This window comes from Parus major, chromosome 10 (genome assembly GCF_001522545.3).
Source record: "Parus major isolate Abel chromosome 10, Parus_major1.1, whole genome shotgun sequence".
NCBI lineage: Eukaryota > Metazoa > Chordata > Aves > Passeriformes > Paridae > Parus > Parus major.
Window position 1 is genome coordinate 157,323 of NC_031779.1, and position 20,271 is coordinate 177,593.

The window sequence follows — 20,271 nt, forward strand, 5'->3', positions numbered from 1 at the left end:
GTGGGGGGAAGAGCTGGTGAGGCAGGGACAACATGGGCACATCCTGTTTCTGCCCCAGAGCTGCCTGCCCCACTCAGCAAGGGGCAGATCACAGCTCATCACGTGGCCCTTACCTTCGATCTCTTCCCGCAGGACAAATCCTGACAACACTAGAGGAGACAGAAACCAAAGAGGTGTCAAGGTGCTGCCAGGATCCTATCCTGCCAGGATCCCACCTTGCCCTGTGCACTTGCACAACTAGGGATGGCAGATAGGATGGTGGGAATCAGCTGGCACGCAGAGTCCACACACCTCACAGAGCTGCTGTTACAGAATGTGCCAATGCTGCAGCCTGGCACCAAGCCCTCTCTGCAGTTGGCCATACCACCCCATAGCAAACCCAGAAAGCTGTGAGAGGCTGCTGAGGGCTTCTCACCTTCTGGGCTGAGCAGGAAATCTGTGGAATTGGTGCCATACTCGTTGCTGATCACACACCGATAGACTCCGCAATCCTTCTGGGAAGCCTGCACAACAGCCAAAGCTGCCTGGCCCTCATCACCAGCACTGGGAAAAAAACAGAGCATGGCCACATTCTCATGTGGTGGTGGGGGCAACATAGGAGCCCTGTGACAGGCACTGCCTTTGGGGGAATGGAAGACGGCTACAAACTAAGCCATCCCAAGGGCAGCCCAGCCATGTCATGGCACCAGGAATCTGCCCTGTGGTTTGTCCTAACAGAGATGCCTATCCTCCAGGCAAGCCCTGCAAAACCTGGCCAGGATTGGGCTACAGACTGATAAAGGTACTTGCCCCTGCATGAGGCTGGGTCAGGGCTTCATAGAGGGAAGAGGTGGGACCCTCATCCTGAGACCCACTGGCTGAGCAGGCTTTGTTCTGGGTCTGCTGGAAGGCAATGGCCACTCCTGCCCATCTGCCCCAGGAGACAATTTTTGCCCCAGAATCACCTAACTTACTGTTGACTCATTATAAAGGGAGCTCAGGGGGCACCAATGGCATCAGGCAAATCCTAACTGATGTGGATGATGTTCCTACACAAATCCTCTGGGCTTGAGAACAAGTTGCTCTCCACAGTAGACCCAAAGGATTACAACCAGCCACCCAGCTGTCTGAATATGCTCTCCCTGCACAGGGGCAGTGCCAAGGGGTAGACAGGGCACAGCCAGAGCTGCTTTTTCCCAGTGGTTGTTGCACAGAAGACTTTTCCAGCACTGCTAGCAGGCTGCCACCCTCACATGGATCCTTTGGGGTGCCAGTTTCATAGTTCACATCCAGCTCTTGATTTCTGTGATGGGCATAACACCTTCTCTACCCTCCCCAAGGTTTGGGTACCCAAAGCAGACACTCCAGATGGAGAATCAATAAGATAAATTTGGCAGCAATTCCTCATCTGGGCAATCCTGCCATCCGTGGGCACTGATATGATGAAGTTCTCAATGTACTGTGCCATGAGCTTCCCATGCTGCCTTAGCAAGAGGGAAACCTTCACCCCAGTCAAGGCAAGGAGCAGGATGTGACAGGTGACAACAAGGACTGCATTGCCACAGAGCCAGCAGGTTACCTCCTTTGGGCTTCAGCGACGGGGATCTCATCCTTGTACCACATCAGCTTAGAATCGCTCAATATATTGAAGAACTGGCACCAAAGTTTCAGGTTTCCTGATGCATCAGAAAATTGTTCTGCCCTGATCTTACGGACCACCTGTGGAGCTAAAGGACAGGGTGCACAGAGATAGGTGGTGAGACACAGAGTGCTGGCCACAGGACAGGCCAGCCTATGCCCAAGCTGCTGCTCAGGGCTTTGGGTATCACACGTACAGCACGTGTCACATTGCCTTCCCAGGGAAGGTCTCAGAGCTCCACTGGGATAAATAGATGGCATGCAAGTGGTACAAATTTGTTCAACAGCGCAGCACTGCAAAACCCAGTGAGGCTTGGCTGGAGGAAAGGCAGAAAAACACTATGGAATATTGGAGGAAACATTCATCTGCTGAAGTAGGGATTTATCATGGTTACCCTTTTCAAGAATGCTGATTTCTGTTAGAGTATCACCTGGTTCCTTCAACTCCAGGATGCCTTTTTTAATTTGATGCCATGAGGAATCAAATTAGCATTGTCCACAGATGTGGAAGAAGAATGTGCACCCTGTGAAGCCCACTAAATCATAAAATCACAGTTTGCGTTCAAAGGGACTTTAAAGACCATCTCATTCCAACCCTCTTGCCATAGGAGGAACACTTTCCACTCGACCAGGTAACTCAGGATCCCAAACCAGCATCAGCCCTGATGAAGACCAGAACACAGAGACCAAAACCAAGAGGATTCTGTGATCCCTGGGGCTGGGAAAGCCCAGGCTGTGGACACAGCCAGTGTAAGAGCTGCTGCCTCTTGCATTCCTCATCCCTCCCTGCACTGGGATAGAAGTCTTGGGGGAGACCTTTAGCTTTAACACAGCCAAAGGCTGATGCTGAAAACCCTGACTGAAATGCTGATTGAAAACAAATGCACAAAACCCATGTGGCCCCAGCTGACTATCACTGGCTCCCTTTGTAGGCAACATGGGGATGTGCTTCATGGGGATCCTCTCTTCCCTCACCTTTAAATGGGTTATTTGTTTTCTGGGACTCTGCTGGCTGTGCTTCTGGCTTAGCATATCCAGGGACCTCTTCATCACCACTGGTGTCACCTGCAGGCTCCTTGTACAGTTTAGGCACCTCCAACGTGGCCATCTTCCTCATGAGGGTTGGAGAGCACTGCTCTGAGGGAGAGGATGGAGCCAGGGCAGGAGAATGCAACAGGGATGCATTCTTTCTGGACTGCCGTGGTGAAACAGTCGGGCTTCTTGTGTGCCCCAGGCTCTCTGGGGTTGCCTCCTCTTCCACCCCCACCTGTTTTGGTTTTGGCAGGTATATTTTGCGCCGGGCCCCCAGAGCAAGCTCTTCTGGTGTGGCACAAGGTAGCACTGCCAGAGGGTCAGCAGGGCTCTCTTCAGAGCTCACTGGAGGCAAATCAGAAAGGTGAGGAGCCACTCCTGCTGTGGGCATGCTGCCCACCACGATGGAAGGCACTGAGAGTGGGGGTGGCCCCTCGGCCTCGGGAACCCCCCAGGTGCGTCTCTTCGGTGGTACAGGCCTGCAAGCCAGCATCTCCTTGCTGGTAACAAACTCCTCATTAATCATTCCTGTGATCCGTCTGGATGTCCTGGGGGTCAGAGGCAAGTTCTCTGCTGTCTGGAAGAGCTGGTTGTTTTGTACTTTTTCCAAAACTTTCCTTGAGGTGCGAGGGCTAAGGCCAGCAATGCCTATTTCTGGGATCATGCCTTCCCCTGCATTTGTCTGCTCCTTGTCCCCAGAGTCAGTGTCCCCTTTTGTGGCATCCTTACTGCTATCTGACATTTTTAGAAGTAGCAGCAGGTAGTTCTTTAAGGAGGAAACCAGGTTTTTGTGCTGCATTTTTTCCTCCAAAGACATCTCCTGAGATCTCTCTGAGCCGGGAAGGACCAGCGGTGCCTGTGGCTGAACCTCAGAGGCTCCTTCCCAAGTCCCTGAAGATGCTACTGGTTCCTGGCATGGAGCTGTGGCTGTCAGGAGTCCTCCCTCCTTCCCCTGAGGTCCCATGGGCACTGGCTTGGCATTCTCCTCCTCTAACGTGACGGCTGAAAACACCTCTTGTGGGGCTGATCCATCTGTCACTGTGATTTCTGTTTCTCCACTCACAGGAGGCAGCAGCTGGGCTCCAGACGGGACCTCTCCTGCAGTAGCCTCTATCCCTGGGCTTCCAGTAGCTGCCAGCACCGCCTCCTGAGCCACTGATGGCCTCACTGCAGGAGCAGGAAGCAGTTCTTCCTTGGAAAGAGGAACTGCAGCAGGAGCTGTCATTTTGGTGTTCTGATGGCCCAAAGGTGTCCCTCCTGCCTGCCTGTGCACAGCCCCAGGACATGGCTCTGCTGCATCGCTCCCTCCTGTCCTCACACCAGGATGGCTCCCAGACAGCTCTGCCCCTGCCTCTTTCCTCTTCCCATCCTTGACTGTCTGACATGGAATTTGTTCAAGAGGAGTGTCTTCTCCAGCTTCTGGAGGAGTCAATTTTTTTAGCAATGACTCTTCCTCACCTTGGCTTTTATTCTCTTGATTTAGCAGTCCTTGCTGAGTCTCTCTGTCCTCAAGAGCACGGGAATGTCTTTCTGCCTGTTTCCTGGGGGTTGGGTGCTCCTTTCCAGACTGTACATGGTCTGGAGAAGGTGCTGGTGGCTTTGGTGGCTCCTGAGGCCTAAACCGAGGGTTTATCCTTTTCACAGCCCCCCTGGTTTCCTGGCAAACAGGCACCTCTTTCCTGACCTCCTCTAGCTTACTGTCTTGCTGACTGGTCTCTTTGGTTGGACTACACACTGGATGCTTTAGGTCACCAAGAGACTGTCCAACTCTTGCTGCACCCTAATTAAAAAAAAAAAAAAAAAAAAAAGAAGGGAAATTAGCATCACATTACTGCCTGGGTCTGAGCAGTCATACTTGTGGTCCATCTGTATCATATGGCACCGCCCAACTTCTTGAATCATGGGAATTACCCTGATCCCAGTGTTACTCTGTCATTCAGGTCTTCTGGTTTCACCATCATCCCACAGTAGTAGGTCCCACCTGTCAGGCTGTACAAAATGTTTCTTCTTTTAATCAGCTCCAGCCCTTCTGCCTTTCAACACCCTTGCTCTGCACAGAGGCAAGAGATCCACCTTTCTAAATCCTTCAAGGGCTCTTAATCCAACCTCCTCTGACTCAGCGCCTTCCCAAAGAGTGAAACTTCCCCATTTTCACCAGCCACTGCTGACACCTTGCATAATTCCCTTGATGTTTTTAAAGACTGAGTGCTCCCTTATCTCCACTGTGAGATGGGGCAGCTGGCATGTCACAGACTATCAGGATGAGGCTGCCCAAATGATTTACAGCGAAACTGTACACCCTGACGTTATCAGCACTATTCAACCATTCTGTTTCTCTGACGTTCAGGAAGCTCAAATGTTTCTGACTGCAGCTGCACCCAGCGAACGTGTCAGCAAGCTGCCTGCTGTGATGGCCAAGCTTCATCCCAAGGAGAGATGCCAAAATCCTCCAGCCAAGGAGCACTTTTGTAGGGGACGCACCAATGCCATGCTACACACTCTGCCTGGCTGATGCTCTGTGAGCATCACCAGCACAATGGCACAGGGACAGGGCATGCACTCAACGGGTCCCCTTTCCACCCTGGAGGATCTGCTACCAAGGATTTTCTCCTGAGGTCCCTGACTTGAGTGTTAAGCCCCCCAAAATGAACGCCATGGGAAGGGAAGGTTGTGGCACTCAGACCTCTATTTTGTGCTGCTTTTGCTTCATTTGGTAGCTTGAGGAAAAGAGGAAAGATAGCACAATTCTCTCAGCAAGCCCCTTCCCAAGCAAATACAGGAATCATAGAATGGTTTCTGTTGGATGGGACCTTAAAGCCTGTCTCATTCCAATCCCTGCCATGGGCAAGAACACCTTCCACTATTTCAGGTTGCTCCAAGACCTGTCCAACCTGGCCTGCAACACTTCCTGGAATGGGGCAGCCACGGCTTCTCTGGGCAACCTGTACCAGGGCCTCACCACCCTCTCAGCCAAGAATTTCTTCCCAATATCCCATCTGACCCTGCCCTCTAACAATGGAAAGCCATTCCTTCTTGTCCTGTTACTCCATGCCCTTGTCCACAGTCCTTCTCTAATTGTTAGGGCAACAGGAGTATTGAAGGGCTGGGGCGGTGGAAGAACCATTAGAGGCCATTCCTACCTATAAAATACAAGAAATATAATCAAATTATCAGTTTAAAATTTAGGCCAGAGTGATTACCATGCAAATCTAGTTTCTTCTCTGCTCTTGTAGTGGAGGATGTTCAGAGCCTGGCTACAGTCTGGCATTATGTTACAGATAAATGCAGTTCAGAAGAGAAATCATGAGCATAAGGCCCAGCTCTGTCCCAAAGCTAGGAAAACACTCATGCTATGACCTTTCTTGTTTAAGAGAAAGAATAAGAAAGAAAAAGACAAGTAACCCCTGTCCTGGGGGCTGAAAATATTCTGAAACATGCCTGGAATCAGCCTTAAATACCTTTAAATCAGCTTATTTGCTCTCACAAAAGCTTAAGGATTTTTCTCAGCAGCACCGACAAGCTGAAGGATTCAAATTCAAATCAGAAGCATTCCCTTTTGTCTCCTCAAAGGCATACCAGCTGACAAGTCATGGGTTTCCCTCAGTGAGTGGGGCTTTTAATGAGAAAAAAAAACTTTGATACATGTCAAAGTCTCAGGGATAACAGCCCAAGTCCGGCTGCTGAAGAACAGCATTTTTCCATCCTCTTTGAGAGCGAGAGGGGTTAAAATAAGCAGAGAAGGGAGAAACAAATGGCATTGCCATGGGCTGGCCTGAACAGCAATAATTTCTGCAGCAGTATGTGGTACTGGTGGGTCAGGCTGAAGACAAGTTCACAGCACTGGGCCAGAAGGAGCAAGGCCAGAAACCAGGTATACTCTGCATAACACAGCAAGCTCTTACCAGCAAAACTGTACCCACCAATGACTAAAGAAATTTAAGAGAGGAAGAAAGGATTTTTTTTTCGACTGGAGCACCCATCAGTCCCTTATGTATTGTGGGTTTTTCCACGTTCTGAAATATGTGCATTACCTACCAAGCGAGAGGTGCTGTGCCTGGAGCCTTGTCTGTTCTGAAAGCATGTACTTACCACAGCCCAAACTCCAAATCCTGATAGCACCTGCAAACTGGACTCAGAGAACCTTTTATTACAGAAGGGGTCATTGAAGAAAAATGGGGAAAAAATAAGTCTGGTAGCATCCAGTCTAATATTTTCATAGAAAATACTTCAGGTTAGGTGACAAAAATAGCAGTTGACTAAAAGAGGGTCAGAAGCAGGTGCTATGCCCTGGCACTTCGTCACCACCACAGTGAATCTCCCAACAAAGATTTTCCAACAGGGATGGACCAAAAAAAATAGCCCAGACCTACTGTATACATGTTGAACTAAACAAAACTCGAGGCCCTGAGGGTGCAGCTCACATGGTACCTCATCTGCATGGGGGGCTCATTAACTAAAACACCCTTGTTAAACTAAACAGATGCCATCACAAGGCACCCTCTCCCAGCTATAAATACCCACCCATTCAGTGCTCCCTGCCAATTGAAAACATTTTGCATGAGGTCAGCCTGCCAATTAAACTGGAGAGCCCCAGGCCACCGAGACCAGCTGCTCAAATGGCCCCGACTTACATCTCTCACCACCTCAGCTGACATTTGCTTGGAGATAGGGTGGAAGCTCTGCTGACTGGGCTCACAAAATCCAAAAAGCCCTTCTGTGTGTGCTTTCACCAGTGGAGACCTGCGGAGCCTGGGCAGCAGATCCCATGGTGTACACGCAGCCTCCCAGGCCCAGTGCCACAACACAAATGCGCAGCACAGATATTTTCTTGTTGCCACCCCTGTGTTGGCTGTTGTCTCTCCTAGTTACCTCTTTGTTTCCCTCCAACTTCTGTTCTTGCTGCTGGCCTCTCTGGCCCTCGGACAGCACAGGTCCTGCCTCCAACACCTCAGAGGCCAATGGAGCATCCTCTGTCTGTCTGCTGACTGCCACAGGCTGCAGGGCAGCCTCACTCCTGGCCTCATCCTTGGCTCCCACCTCCTCCTTCCCTGCCGCTGGCTTCACTTGCTTATCAAAATACATGTCCTTTAAAGAGAAGTGCACGCCATCGTTAGGTTTAATGTCCTGTTTCACAGCTTTCCCAGGCTCTTTGAGTTTTGGACTGGTTTCTGCTTCTTGATCACTTGTTGCCCTCAAACGTGCATTTCTGCGTAAGGGGACAGGAGGAGCAAACCTGGGATTTGAAGATGGATTGGACCTGTCTTTCCCACTTTCTTCTTGCTTAGAAACTTCCTGTGATGCTGCTGAAGGAGCCTCTACCTTCTTTTTCTTTTTAGCTGCAGAGTCTTTCACCCCTGGCTTAGTCGCCAAGTCCTCCACTGTCTCATAGATATACGTGAGAAAGCTGTTCCCATTCTCCTCCCCACTTTCCAAAGTGGCATCTCCATTGGTGGTCACCTCTGCTTTCAGAGGTGCCACCAGTTGGTTTGGGAAGCCTGGCACCGCACTGAGTGGCTGCTCCTTTGTCTCAGCAATATCCTTGGGTAACCTGGACTGTGAATCTGCGACGTGCACTTTTGCTGCGTCTTCCTTCTCCCATGAAGAGTCTCCTGTCCGGAGATTCTGATCTCTAGCCAGCCTTCGCTTCCTCTGGAGCCGTTCAGGGCTCATTCCTTGCAATTTCTCCACTTCCACATTTTCTTTTCCTCGTTTCTTGTCCTGTTCTATTTCTTGCATCTTTTCTTCAGCTTTTCTCTTGATTTTGTCAAACCACTTCTGATGGATTTTGAACTCTGTCATGGTTCCCACTTCCAGCACACCGGAGCAGGACACGATGCCTTTGTTATTTCTAGCTGAGGCCTGGTAAATGCCTGCATCCTCTTCTCGGCACCTGGAAATCAAAAGCTGTGTGTGAGACCTACCCATCCTCCTCAGGATGCCTCCTGGACTCATGCTCTCCTACTTCTTGCTCCACACAGTCCAGAAGATGTGGCCCATGAGGTGCCCACAGAACATCTGGAGGCCTTGGGCAGGCCTCCCTCCCTGGCTCTGCCTGCGCTCTGCACTAACAGACAAGCGAGTTTGATGATAAATTTGTTCTAGCTTCACCCTGGGCTGGAACTCTGGTATGAGGGCTGTGACAGAGGAGGAACAGGTAGCACCAGGCTTCCCAATTGTTCTTGGTCTCTGCAGAATCTTTTCCTCTCAGCTCTACATAGCCCATAAGACACTCCTGTACTTCCTCTACCCTGCTGTGTTACCAAAGTCTTCCCACTCCATGTCACAGGCACCAGCAAAGCACCTGCCTGTATCCCTACTGCCACCCCTTGAGGACACCTGACCCACAGAGATCCCTGTTCCTGGAAGAGGTGAGCCACCCTCTGATGGACACTGGAAGCACAGCTGGGGGAGCAGAAAAGCTCAGGCCAGAAGCACAAGGATGGCAGGACTATCAGCAACACTGATATTCTGCATTTTCAGTCAGTGCCACACCTGTCCAACATCCCAAATGCAGGACTCAAGGTGTGACAGGTCTATGCCTGCTGGGGATGAAGTGTGCCTGGCTCTCCAGAAATCTGATTTCCTGGACCATCATCTTGGAGGCAGATAGTGCTTTCCCCTTGCTTACCTTTGTCAGCCCTAATGCTCAGCACTGGAAGGCTCCAGAGAGAGGGACGACTTCTGCCCTTCCTCTTGCTTCCAGCATATATCCAGGCAGGCAGCTGGATATCCCTGGATACAGTAATGGATCTCATACTGGTGTGACTGGGGAGCCACAGCTGGAGGGGAAAAGCCAGCTGTGAACTCACGGTGGGGAGCAGAAGGGGCCAGCCAAGTGGTGGGGGGGACATCACTGTTGACAGCTTATCCAGCCACAGAGAACACACTCAGAGCTCCCATCACCAAACACAGCCACTCTCCAGCTCCTTTACTCACTTGTAGAGCTGCAGGGTGTGGTGGTTTCCATGACGGAATATCTCATATTTGGGTAAGCCACAATAGCGATCCATCTCCTCATCATCCTTGTACCACGTCACCTCTGGCTGTGGATACCCTGGGGAGGACATGGAAGGTACATCAGAGTGTGAAACATTCCACACAGGAGCACAGACAGCATGGTATCAGCAGCAAAACAATCTGGCACACCAAGACATATGCTATTCTGGGCTCACCACATTCCTAAATTGCACAACAGAAAGAGTGGAAACTTAATGGGCTTATCTCAGACTTTTATCACTCCTAGGAATAGGGCTATTTTTGAAAAAAAAAATCCCAGCACTTCATTCCTGAACAGAGGGGAGTGAATCACACGCTCGTCTCCTGTAACATTGGCTGGGAGAAGGTGAGCATGCCATCACTTTTATGTGAAGAGGGATGTTTTGATGAGGCCAAGGCTATGGCTGGAGAACAGGCGTGTACCCCTCCATGGAGCTCTCAGCATTTTGCACAGTGTCACAGCCTGTAAGCTGATCTGAAACTTTCCACTGAACAGAAACAACCTTGATTGCATCACAGTCAGCTCAGTGTCCTACAAATGTCACTTGACAACAGATGTCACCTGCCTTTTCAGTAGAATGACATCATGATGTGTGTGACTGGCTGGCTGGCAATGCAGCCATGTTCCCCAGCACTAGTGGAGATGTCGGATCAGCATGTGAGTCCCACATGGAGCAGTGCTAGCCACAGCCTTCGCTGCTCACAGACAGCAGCTCTAGCTCAGATTAAGTGCAGTTTTCATGCAAAGACTGCTGAAGCCAGCAGCCAGCAGGGCTTCCTGCACTTCACTCAGGGCTCACCACCTAGCCAAGCCAACCCTCAGGGCACGGGATGAAACTTTCAATGATCACATCGTGTCTGGGCTAGAGGCGATTGCTCAGGAGCTTATCTGCTGCAAATGTCCCAGCAGGCTTTCTGTGGGGCCAAAGGAAGGAGTCCAGCATGCTCCTCAACTTCACCAGACCCCAAGGATCACCCACAGCATTACAGAATGTGGCAAGGGTCAGCTCCCACGAACATCCCAGGCATGGGGCCGATGAGGGCTTTCCAGGAATATCCAAAGTGTCCCAACCCAATGGCTTTGGAGTAATGAGAAAGCAGGGACAAGGTGCTCTCTGGATACTTTCCACCTCCCAAGCCACAGGTTTCAAGGCTGATCAGGACTTTAAATGTCCTCCTTGCACCAGCCAAAGATGTTGTCAGCCCATATCAATGCCTGAGCCCGGCTTACTCCTGCTCTCATGAAGATTCTAGAGCAGGACTGAGAGTCCAGAAGCAGGGACTCATCAGCAGGAATTCACCCATATTTTGGCCAATCTAACATGCCTTTGCCCAGAAAAGCAGCATATGCCAAATCTTCTCCTGTACTGCTTTGGCTCCCCTGTCCCCACCCCTTGCTTGTGGTGGCTTCTTGAGGGATTTAGTCCACTGGGACTGGACAGGTCTGGGAAGGTAAGTCTCAGCAACTTTTCTTTCCTGTTCTCCTCTATGAGAAGCATCCACCTCAACAGCCCAGACACCTCACAGACTGGATTTTCCTCTATTTTTCCACCCTTTCTAAGGTCTCTTACTCTGCACTGCCCCAGCATCCTCCCTCTCTGTACATCTCCCACATGCTTTGCTGCCTCAATCACCTCCCACTGTTGCCATCAGCAGCTTTGGCTTTCTATGTTCTGTCATGCCTTGTTCTTCCCTCTTCCATGGGAAGCCAAGCCATGACTTCCTCCCAAAACCTTTCCTGCAAGGCTCTTTGGCCTCCCCTTCTGCCCCACTCTTGTCATGACCCATTCCTTGCTGCTGCTCTGACCCCCCAAACCAGTTTCTAGAGACATGCAAAGCCTTCAGGTACTTGTGACTGAAGAAAATGAGCCCTGAACTGGGAACTGGCAAAAGCCATGAGAGCATTCCAGTGATGGAATCATCAGGGATTGATGCTTCTGCATTTATTTTTCATAAAATATTAACTACTGGCTGCAGGAGCCTGGGCTGAACAAGCCTGCGGTGAATTCTTTCTGCTCTAGAGATGATGAACAAAACTATTTCCCTTCGCAAGCTCACACTGTGCCCTGAGCAATCCAACCCTTCCCAATGGCTGTTCTGCAAGCAAGACCTTCAGAAGGCCCCCATGGTCCATCTTGCAGGGAGCTGGCAGGTATATTTTCTTGACATGCTAAGAAACAGCAATCACAGCCCTTCATTCTGGGAACTTCCAGTGGATAGTTTCCGAGAAGCCCTGTGATGCCCTGTCCCCATCCCGTCTAGTCCCAACCCCATGGCCTCCACAGCTGATTTCCATTCCCAGCTGACATCTGCCAGAAAGAGCTGCAATTTCCATAGCTATGCAGTGTCTCAAGGAAGGGCTTTTCCTCCTGCTAAGCTTAAATTCCCTCTGACCTGCAGCACCCGTGTCCTTGAGGCTGCCTGCTCCCTGTGAGGAGTAGTGGCTTTGCTAGCCCAGTGCCAGGACCAGCTCACACTGCATGCTCTAGCCTGCAGCCAAGGAGAGCTGCAGGCAAGTGCTGGCTGCAAGTCTGCAGGCAGGTGGATGCTGAAAGGCTTCCTACCTCCCACACAGGTACAGCAACCCCAGACACCTGTCCAAATACCATCCATCCCTTCCAAGGGGCTGTAATTAGAGCCAAGCAGGGGATGGAAAGATGCCTGTGCAAACATGAGTCTCTCTGGCATGGGGAGGGGAGCTACTGCTGATATCCATCTTCAGGCTGCTGAGTAAATAAATTGCCCCACTCCAGGGTGGGAGGGAAAAAGGAGTCAGGCATCATTCCCAGCATGGCACATCCCCTGCAGGCACACCATCTGTAGCTTGTCCAGTGGGATGAGGTGGAACTGAGGGTTCTATCTGTGGGCATTGCCATGCTGCAGGCACCAGATGACCCCCTTAACACAAGACACCCTGAGCAGCCACTCATAGATCTGTACTCATCCTTCCAAGACCTGCCTCTGCCACAGCCCCCGTGCAGCTGTGTTGAGAGGGATTTGCCAGCAGCTGGGCCCCAGCAGCCCCCAGCCAGAGCCCCACAGCTGCAGACAGAGTGGGGCTGGGAGCTGCTGGGAAGAGGGCAGGCATCCGTTCCACATCTTCAGGATGTGTGTCTTCCAGCAGCGTTGCTGCAGCATGATGGCCAGCCACCACAGGATCCTGGAGACTTTTCAGAGCAAGGAGGTTTTTTTTCATGGAGATTTCCAGGTTTAGATCAAACATTCTTTTTCTGAAAACTGTCAAAATCTGAGAAGTCTTCAAAGCTTGGTGACTGTAACAAAAATAGTTCTTAAAATATCTACCCAAAATGGTTCTGAATATATCTATCCAAAATCACCCAGAGAAACTCTGTTTCAAGTAGCTTTCTTATTTTTTTTATTTTTTGGGAGCAGGGAAGGAGGGGAAGTTAGTCTTCTGAAACTTGGAAAGGTGCTAAGAGTTTAGAACCACTAAAAAATACCCACAGTTTCTGCTCTACACAAGCTACATGGAGTAGGGCTTTCAACAGTCTTGGGAATACAATTCATGGTAAGATGTTACCCTTCCTGGCTTCATAGATTTAAACCCCTCCAGCGTGCAAGGACAGGGAACCTTCTAGCAATGCTGATAGGAGGGACAGAACTAAGAGCAGTAGCTCCCCATGCCACTGTGAGCAGTGCTCATTCACCATCCTTCCCTTGTCCTCCGCCCCAAAGCCAAACCTCATTTCCTAGCAGCCTGCTCTCTGCTCCTGTAGTCACTATCCCATCCCCAAGCCCTCTCACAGCCCCAGCATGTCTCCAAACATTCTTCATCCAAGCATTTCAGTCTCATCCTTCAAACACTTCCCTCAGAGGGTCACCACAAATGCAGCAAGCGGAACTCCTGTAACCTGATTAAAAACCGCATCCACTAAGCACATGACTTGTCTACTCACCATACCCCAACTCTCTTCCCCAAGCCATGGGCAGAGCCCTTTCCTTCTGTACTCTAATAAAACCATGGAGGCAGTAATGGGATCAAGCTCCTGAGATGATGATTTGTGAAGCCAGATCAGAGGGGTTGAACCTGGCTAAGGAGGGCTGAAACGACACTGCAGAGGCAGCGGGTGCTGACATACAATGGTCTTGGCTGGATCCAGCCATCACCTATCCTGGCAGGACTCATTCCCTAACAAGCAGAAAGAGACCTAAGGCTCTTCATCCAGCTCCCCCAATTCCATCAGCTGACATGTCTCCCTCCCAGACAATGCTACACAGAAGCAACTAAAAAGCTGAAAAATCCTTGTGGCAGCACCTTGCTGAAGGGCCAGAGAGAAGCCCAATATCCACTCGCTGCAAATGAGCTGTGATGACCCTTGAGGTCCTGAAGTCCAGACAGACCCACCAAGGAAAGCACTTGGTGCAGAGATATGAGGTGAAGGTACACAGTAAATGGAAATGTTCTTGTTTCCTTTTTCACATATCTTAGAGAACAAAGGATGAAACTAATTTTATCTGAAAAAAGAAAACATCTCATAACTGCTGCAGGATTTGACCCAAAAAAATCAAATCAAACATAGCAGGGACACCAGTAGCAGGCTGAACTAGGTATCAGGAGGAAAGGAAGGTTTGTGGCTCCACACACAGGAATCTGCCTCTGCCTGACCTGCTTTTTCCCTGCCTGCACTACTCACCACATTCCGGAGACTGGTTCTTCAAACACTCACATCTTTCTGTGTCCCTAGGGCAGGTCCAGCAAGTCCTAGTCCAAGTATTCATAGACATGGGACTAGCCTGTAATTCTCATTATTGGTCAAGAAGCAGCAAAAAAACTCCAACAAGCCAGTAAGATGCTACTGTAGGTCACGTATCTGTATTTGTGGCTTGACCGTCAAAACAGGAGCAGGTGACTGTCTGCCCTTTGCCTCCATCAGTGTCCCTGGACTCCAGCCACAGTGCTGGAACTGAACTGGTTCCATTCTGGTCACTGGCCAGGGAAGTCACTGCCATTTCCTTGCTCCCAGCAAGGCCTCCCTCTTGAACGGCCTGGCAGGGCAAGATACCTGAACTACCAGCTAGACTCTGCAGTCAGAGTATGCTTTCCACCTCCCGCCCCTCTCTCCCAAACAGATCCCAAGGTCCTAAAGCAGTCCATAGGACCACATACAGGAGAAGCCTGTCTGGCAAACGTGGTCCAAGGATGATTTTAAAAACATTTCCATGAAAATTTCCAAGTGCATAGAGACATTGACCAACCTAGCTTACCAAGCATAAAACTATCATGACATGCTGAAAGAGACCCTTTGACAATTCCCTTCACTTGAGTAGGAAATGAGGCCAGTACCAGGTCAAGTTTTCTGCCTGGTGCAACACACCAGGAAGAGATGGAATTTGTTAGTAGGAACCACCAACCTCAAAGGTACAGCTGGTAGAAGATTTAAGCCAGTGAGAGAAGCCATGACTTTTACTCTGGATTTTCCAACATACTTAAACATTTTCTCTCCTCTGACACTTACAGAATGGCACGTTCCATGGTACTGCACAATATGTCAAGCTTTTGCGTTCAGAAAACTGAAACTGGGAAGAGCCCTTCTAATGACTCCCCAAATAAAGTGGTTTGGAGGCCCCTCCTAACAGCCCCCTTTGGCTCTAGAAGCAGCAAGAAGGGATCTGCTGAAGTTAAGACCCAATAAAATCAATACATCAGTTGTATCCCTGCAAGTTCATGAAGGTCAGCCTTCGGAACAAGGGAATACATAACAGAAAAGCCAAGAATTCATAGCTGGCAGTTCTCAGAAGAACTGAGACTGTGCTTCCTTATTTCCAGCCTGTTTCTAACAACAAACCAGATTTACTTAGGAAAGCTTTGGATGTTGTGACTAAGAGGCTCACTGGAGAGAGTCTCCTCCCCACAAAACATACCAACTTGTTTCATGGCTCTCTCATTCAAGAGCAATCTCTTGGAGTAATTAAAACTAGTGAGGTCAGGAAGGACCATGGAGTTGTTAACACGTACACCAAGAGAAGAGACTTTAGAGTCTCCATATTTAAAGAACAAAAATCTCATCAGCAAATGAGCAACTTGCCTCTACACCAACAGGCTGTCATGCCATAATGCCTTAGCACCAGCCCTCTTTTTTGGCTCTGCCTCTCCCTCCTCCTCCTCCTCTTCCTCTTCTTGACTTAACCCCTTCCTGCCCAATGGGAAATTTTACCTCACTGGACAATGACCAGCTTTTATTTCAGATGTCAACAGACACAGAAGTTTATCACTGATACAAATGCAGTTGTGCTCTAACCATCTACAGCCAGCAGTGTTGGTTCCAGCACAACAGCCTTAGTCTTCAAAACTGCACATTCCTGAGTTATGGAGTACAGGATTAGAGAAGCAGAGATTAGGACAACAAAATGTAGCTGGTCCAAGCAGTAACCAGCATATCCCATTTTCTGGTCTTATTTGCCTTGTTTGAGATGTTAGCTTATGCCTTTGCCTCTTTACACTCTCAGGTGTTTCCCACCTCCCCTAAATTGAAGCTGAAATTAACATGCAATTGCTGAACCTCTGCTTGGCACTCTGACAACAGTGGGCTTGTTATCACTTGCTGCAGAGTTTAACTGGCACAAGTCCAGCAGGTGAGGCAGGACTAGGTTATTCACTGAAGACACTGTTACCTGTCACTATGCACGTGAATTTAGCATCAGAGTCCTCGGACACAGCACGGGATTTGATAGTGGTTTCAAATAGTGGCTGTGTTTCCTCCGTCAGCTGAGAAATGATTGCGCAGAAGGTGCTCCTGGAAGATTCAAGAAGCATTTCTTAGAGATAAAAGCACCAGAAAAATCAAAGGGTCCACTTTGTGTCTTACCTCAGCAGCCTGTGTCCTTGTCCTTGTTACCCGTGCCCTCTTCCCTCCCATCATCCCTACACTTGCTCACAAGTCCGGTTCAGTGTCAGGGCATTTGACTGATTTCTCTCTCCTAAGATGACTGTCAATTTACAGTGACATTTGGGAGCCATTCCATTTGTCTTAGCCCTTATGGCTATTGGGGCAATGAATGTTGACCCACTGGACGAATGAGGACCCATTTTAGCTCTTGATTATAACAAAACATCTCTCTGGCCAGCCAGCAAGCTTAGAGCACCGCCTAACAAAGTCAATTCCCAGTTCTGAACCATTAATGTTTCTAAAGTTATTCTGTTCACTGGGATTTTCTTTTAATTGTGAAGAATTTGTGTCATTTCAGGCCAAGTGTGAATTGAACATGTCTCCTGAACACAGCAGCCCTCTTAGAATGAAGGTAAGCTGCCAGTTGTGGGACAGCATACTGAAGAAGACTTGAGTCTGGCTAGCAGCTTTCTGAAGCCAGGAAATTGTCTGGGAAGGAATTCCCTGTTTAACCCCTTACTGTTGCAGGTAGGCACCCACACTTCCTGCTACAGTTCAGGCTCTAACCTTGACGTTTGTGCTGGGACTCTGAAATAGCCAGAACAATCCTAACAGTGCAATCTGTAATGCTCAAAAGCAGACCATGGATTCTCCAGGTACTTCAGCACTGTTCAACGAGTGCAATAAATCATCATATTCATACAGCACTGCCAACCCTGCTGCGAGATCACTGAGAGAGGTCCCAGAAAATCTGAGCTTTCTTAAATAAAGGGAAATTATTTAATTCCAAATTAGGTTTTAATACAGATAATGCTGAGGCTCTTGGAAGGGAAGAGCTTCTGATTTCATTTTTCCCTCTGCAAATAAAACTCTACACATTTATTATAGGAGAGGGGACCCCAAGGTCTCAAGTGAAAAGACATTGGGAGAAACAGCTAATACTTCATGAGAACCGGTAGCTGACAGCTCTATTTATATCATTTTCAGCAGTGAAAGACATTCCTTAAACAACTGATCAGCTTCCAGAAAAATGCAAGGGGTGGAACAAATGCCCAAACCACTCCTGACACAGCTCCACCATTAGCAGAAGGATTCAGAGTGTGTGGTGAGGGCTCCATTAGGAGGACCCCAGCCTCACAAGCAGCCCCACCTCGCAGGCAGGATGCTGGTGCTGCTGCCACTAGTGTTCTACCTGATAAGGAAGCAAGCTGGTTCAGGGCAAACCAAAAAACCCCACATTTACATGACCCAGCAAGGGCAGGTGCACTGAGAGGGACTAAGCACATATGGCTGAAGGTATCAGGAGAGCTACAGCCACAGCAACTGCCTGTTTCATCCACTCTGAAAACTTACCTGGAGGCTGCAGTGTCATTACTTTCCCTCTGCCTTCCTGCTAGAATGGGTTAGTAAGAGATGCAGGGAGATGAATCCCTGAGTAACAACCCACTGGGATGCAGCAGGAACCTCACCCAGCTCCCAGGTACCTTGTGTTAGATGAGGGTCAAGACAGGATGTTGCAAACCCGATTCATCTACTGAATGAGGTTTATAAGCATGGTCTCTTTCTAAACAGGTGTGGGATGGGATGAAAATAACAGATTCCACAGCTCAGACTCTTTTCTGTGGAAATCAATGGTTAATAGGACACTGGCCCTGGCAAGCAACTCTTCACTCAGCTGTGGGGCCAGGAAAGGGCTGTGGGAGTTAAAAGCCATTTCAAACCAGAGCAACCTTTCCAAATTCCAATCCCAGGGAAAAAATGCCCATTTCCACAGAGCAAGGCAGACAATCCAGTACAAGGCAGTTACTGGTAGGGTTTTGATAATCCCTTCAATACAGATCCCCCACCCCATACCAGTAAATGCCTTTCAGATCCATATAAAGGAATTTCCCAAGCAACAACCAACATTTCATACCCCAGCAGGAGAGCAACCGGATCAGCATCTTATCATCAAGTGATGCACACACACATAATGGATCTTGGGACCCAGTTTAGTCCCAGTACCGTGCCACCAGCACCAGCAGGCAGCACCAGGAATAAGTCTGGTCCACTCAGTGCAAATCCCACAACAAGGTGAAACACATACAGCAAAGGCTACTGAATGGCTTTGGAAAGCAGCTGCAGTCGGAAGCTGGGGGCTCCACAGGCTTGGCAGATGAATCAGAAACTTGCCCAATGACAATTGGCAGGAAGCCTGGAAGGTCTATTGAGTCTTTCAAAGAAACCATTGTGTTGGTCACAGCAGGATTTGAGGGCTCTGGCACTGTGGGGCTCTCAGCTGACTCACTCCAGCTGCAAGGAGGCTTGTCCAATTCAAATTGCTTTCTAAACCAGTAATTCAGAGTATTCGAGGAACTGGACACAAAACACCAGCCACTTTTTATTTGGGCCCTCCTGGAGCTGCATCTTTGGGGCAGAAAAAGCCCTGGAGCCTAGAAGAGACCCCTGGCAATTCAGTAGCCTTTTCAATTAAAGAGGGATTTCCATACAAAAGCCTGCTGGAAAAGGAGATTTGAGGAGTATGTTCCTCTTGTCATGATTTTCTGACTTTTCGGTTAGAAATCCCAGATTTATAGAAGTGTTCTGGAGAGGCCTTTCCCTCCACAGTACCATTCTTCTACCTGCCATTCCAGTAAACCAGAAATGCCGACCGGTTTCCAAATGTGTTCTTTTGCCAAAGGCAAAGTACAACTGTACAGGTGCATTTTGGGGCAGAGTCCAAGTGGATAAGGATCCTCACAACAATTGCAGGGGGAAGAAATTTTTTTCTCAGGATATCTCAGGGCAGTCACATCTAATTTTTAATGTCTCTGTATGGAAGTCTCACTTTAATATAAAGAAGTAGCTGAACACCCATCCTTCGGCTAAGAAAGGAATATTTCTTGCTCCTTAATACAGGAATTATGATAAGCATTCACTTTTCTTCCTGCAGTTCAAGCAAGTATGAGGGATCAAATCATGCAGAATGAGGCTGTTAGATCACTTCAGGGCTCTCAACTGATTAATTAATTAGTACCAAAGCACTACACATTAATCACGTGCAGACAGATTCAAAAAAGTGTTTGGTCAGAGCAGTTTAATGCAATGTAGTTTTACCTTCCTAAATTGGAGGGAGAGAATCTGCTGCTTGATAAGCTAAGCAAAAAACGGCATAAAAAACATTAGAGAGAGAAGCACGGAAAGGAGCTGAAATAAACAAATTGTTACAGAGACATATTAATGATGAGTCATTTTGCAGAGGTCAGAGTTCCTATTAAAAGAAGGTACAGCTGCCTTAGGCTGCCTGCCAGGACAAGCAAGCCACATTGTCAATTGAAATCAAAGGCTGTAAAAATGAAATGGTCGTTAACCACAGGGAATCAGTGTCAGGACATTTATACAAGTAGGTTTCCAAGAAGCAGCACCTTGAGCCTTCCATGCACCATCCGCAGCATTGTGCTTAAAGCAGGCAACTCCACCACAGGAGACGTCCGGTTAAACGCAGGCAGGAGTATGGACGAGACCAACCCAATTCTCTGCTGGCAAGCAGGTGGCCTGAGCTGCGTGCCCTCTGTGCTTCCAAGGACAGCTCCTGGGAGAAGCTGAAAACTCTCTGATCACATTGCTTTCCAGCTTGCCAATCAAATCACTAAAGTCTGGCAAAACATTAAAATAACATAGCAGAAGTAGACTTTAGAAGAATCTACATGTTTCGTTTTCTCTGTGGGAGCATGTAGTAGCATTAACCAACTCAGGGAACAAAATCAAACACCAAGTCCTGCACAAGACATCTTGATGA

General features: G+C 48.9%; 1 protein-coding gene across 4 annotated transcripts in view; it reads right to left on the minus strand.

Annotated features, from left to right (window-relative positions):
- ALPK3 (alpha kinase 3) overlaps positions 1-20,271 on the minus strand; it is a 32,855-nt gene that overhangs the window by 3,124 nt on the left and 9,460 nt on the right. For 2 of the 4 annotated variants that reach the window (XM_033516979.1, XM_033516977.1), the window contains exons 2-8: positions 16,279-16,400; positions 9,586-9,703; positions 7,519-8,539; positions 2,593-4,429; positions 1,559-1,706; positions 416-543; positions 114-149 (exon numbers count right to left, since the gene is read on the minus strand). In XM_033516979.1, the coding sequence (XP_033372870.1) occupies positions 114-149; positions 416-543; positions 1,559-1,706; positions 2,593-4,429; positions 7,519-8,539; positions 9,586-9,659 (3,244 nt within the window). In that variant the 5' untranslated portion in view covers positions 9,660-9,703; positions 16,279-16,400. Of the gene's footprint in view, positions 1-113; positions 150-415; positions 544-1,558; positions 1,707-2,592; positions 4,430-7,518; positions 8,540-9,585; positions 9,704-16,278; positions 16,401-19,589; positions 19,629-19,897; positions 20,129-20,271 lie in introns of all 4 variants that reach the window. The other 2 variants (XM_033516976.1, XM_033516978.1) reach the window with 2 other exon arrangements.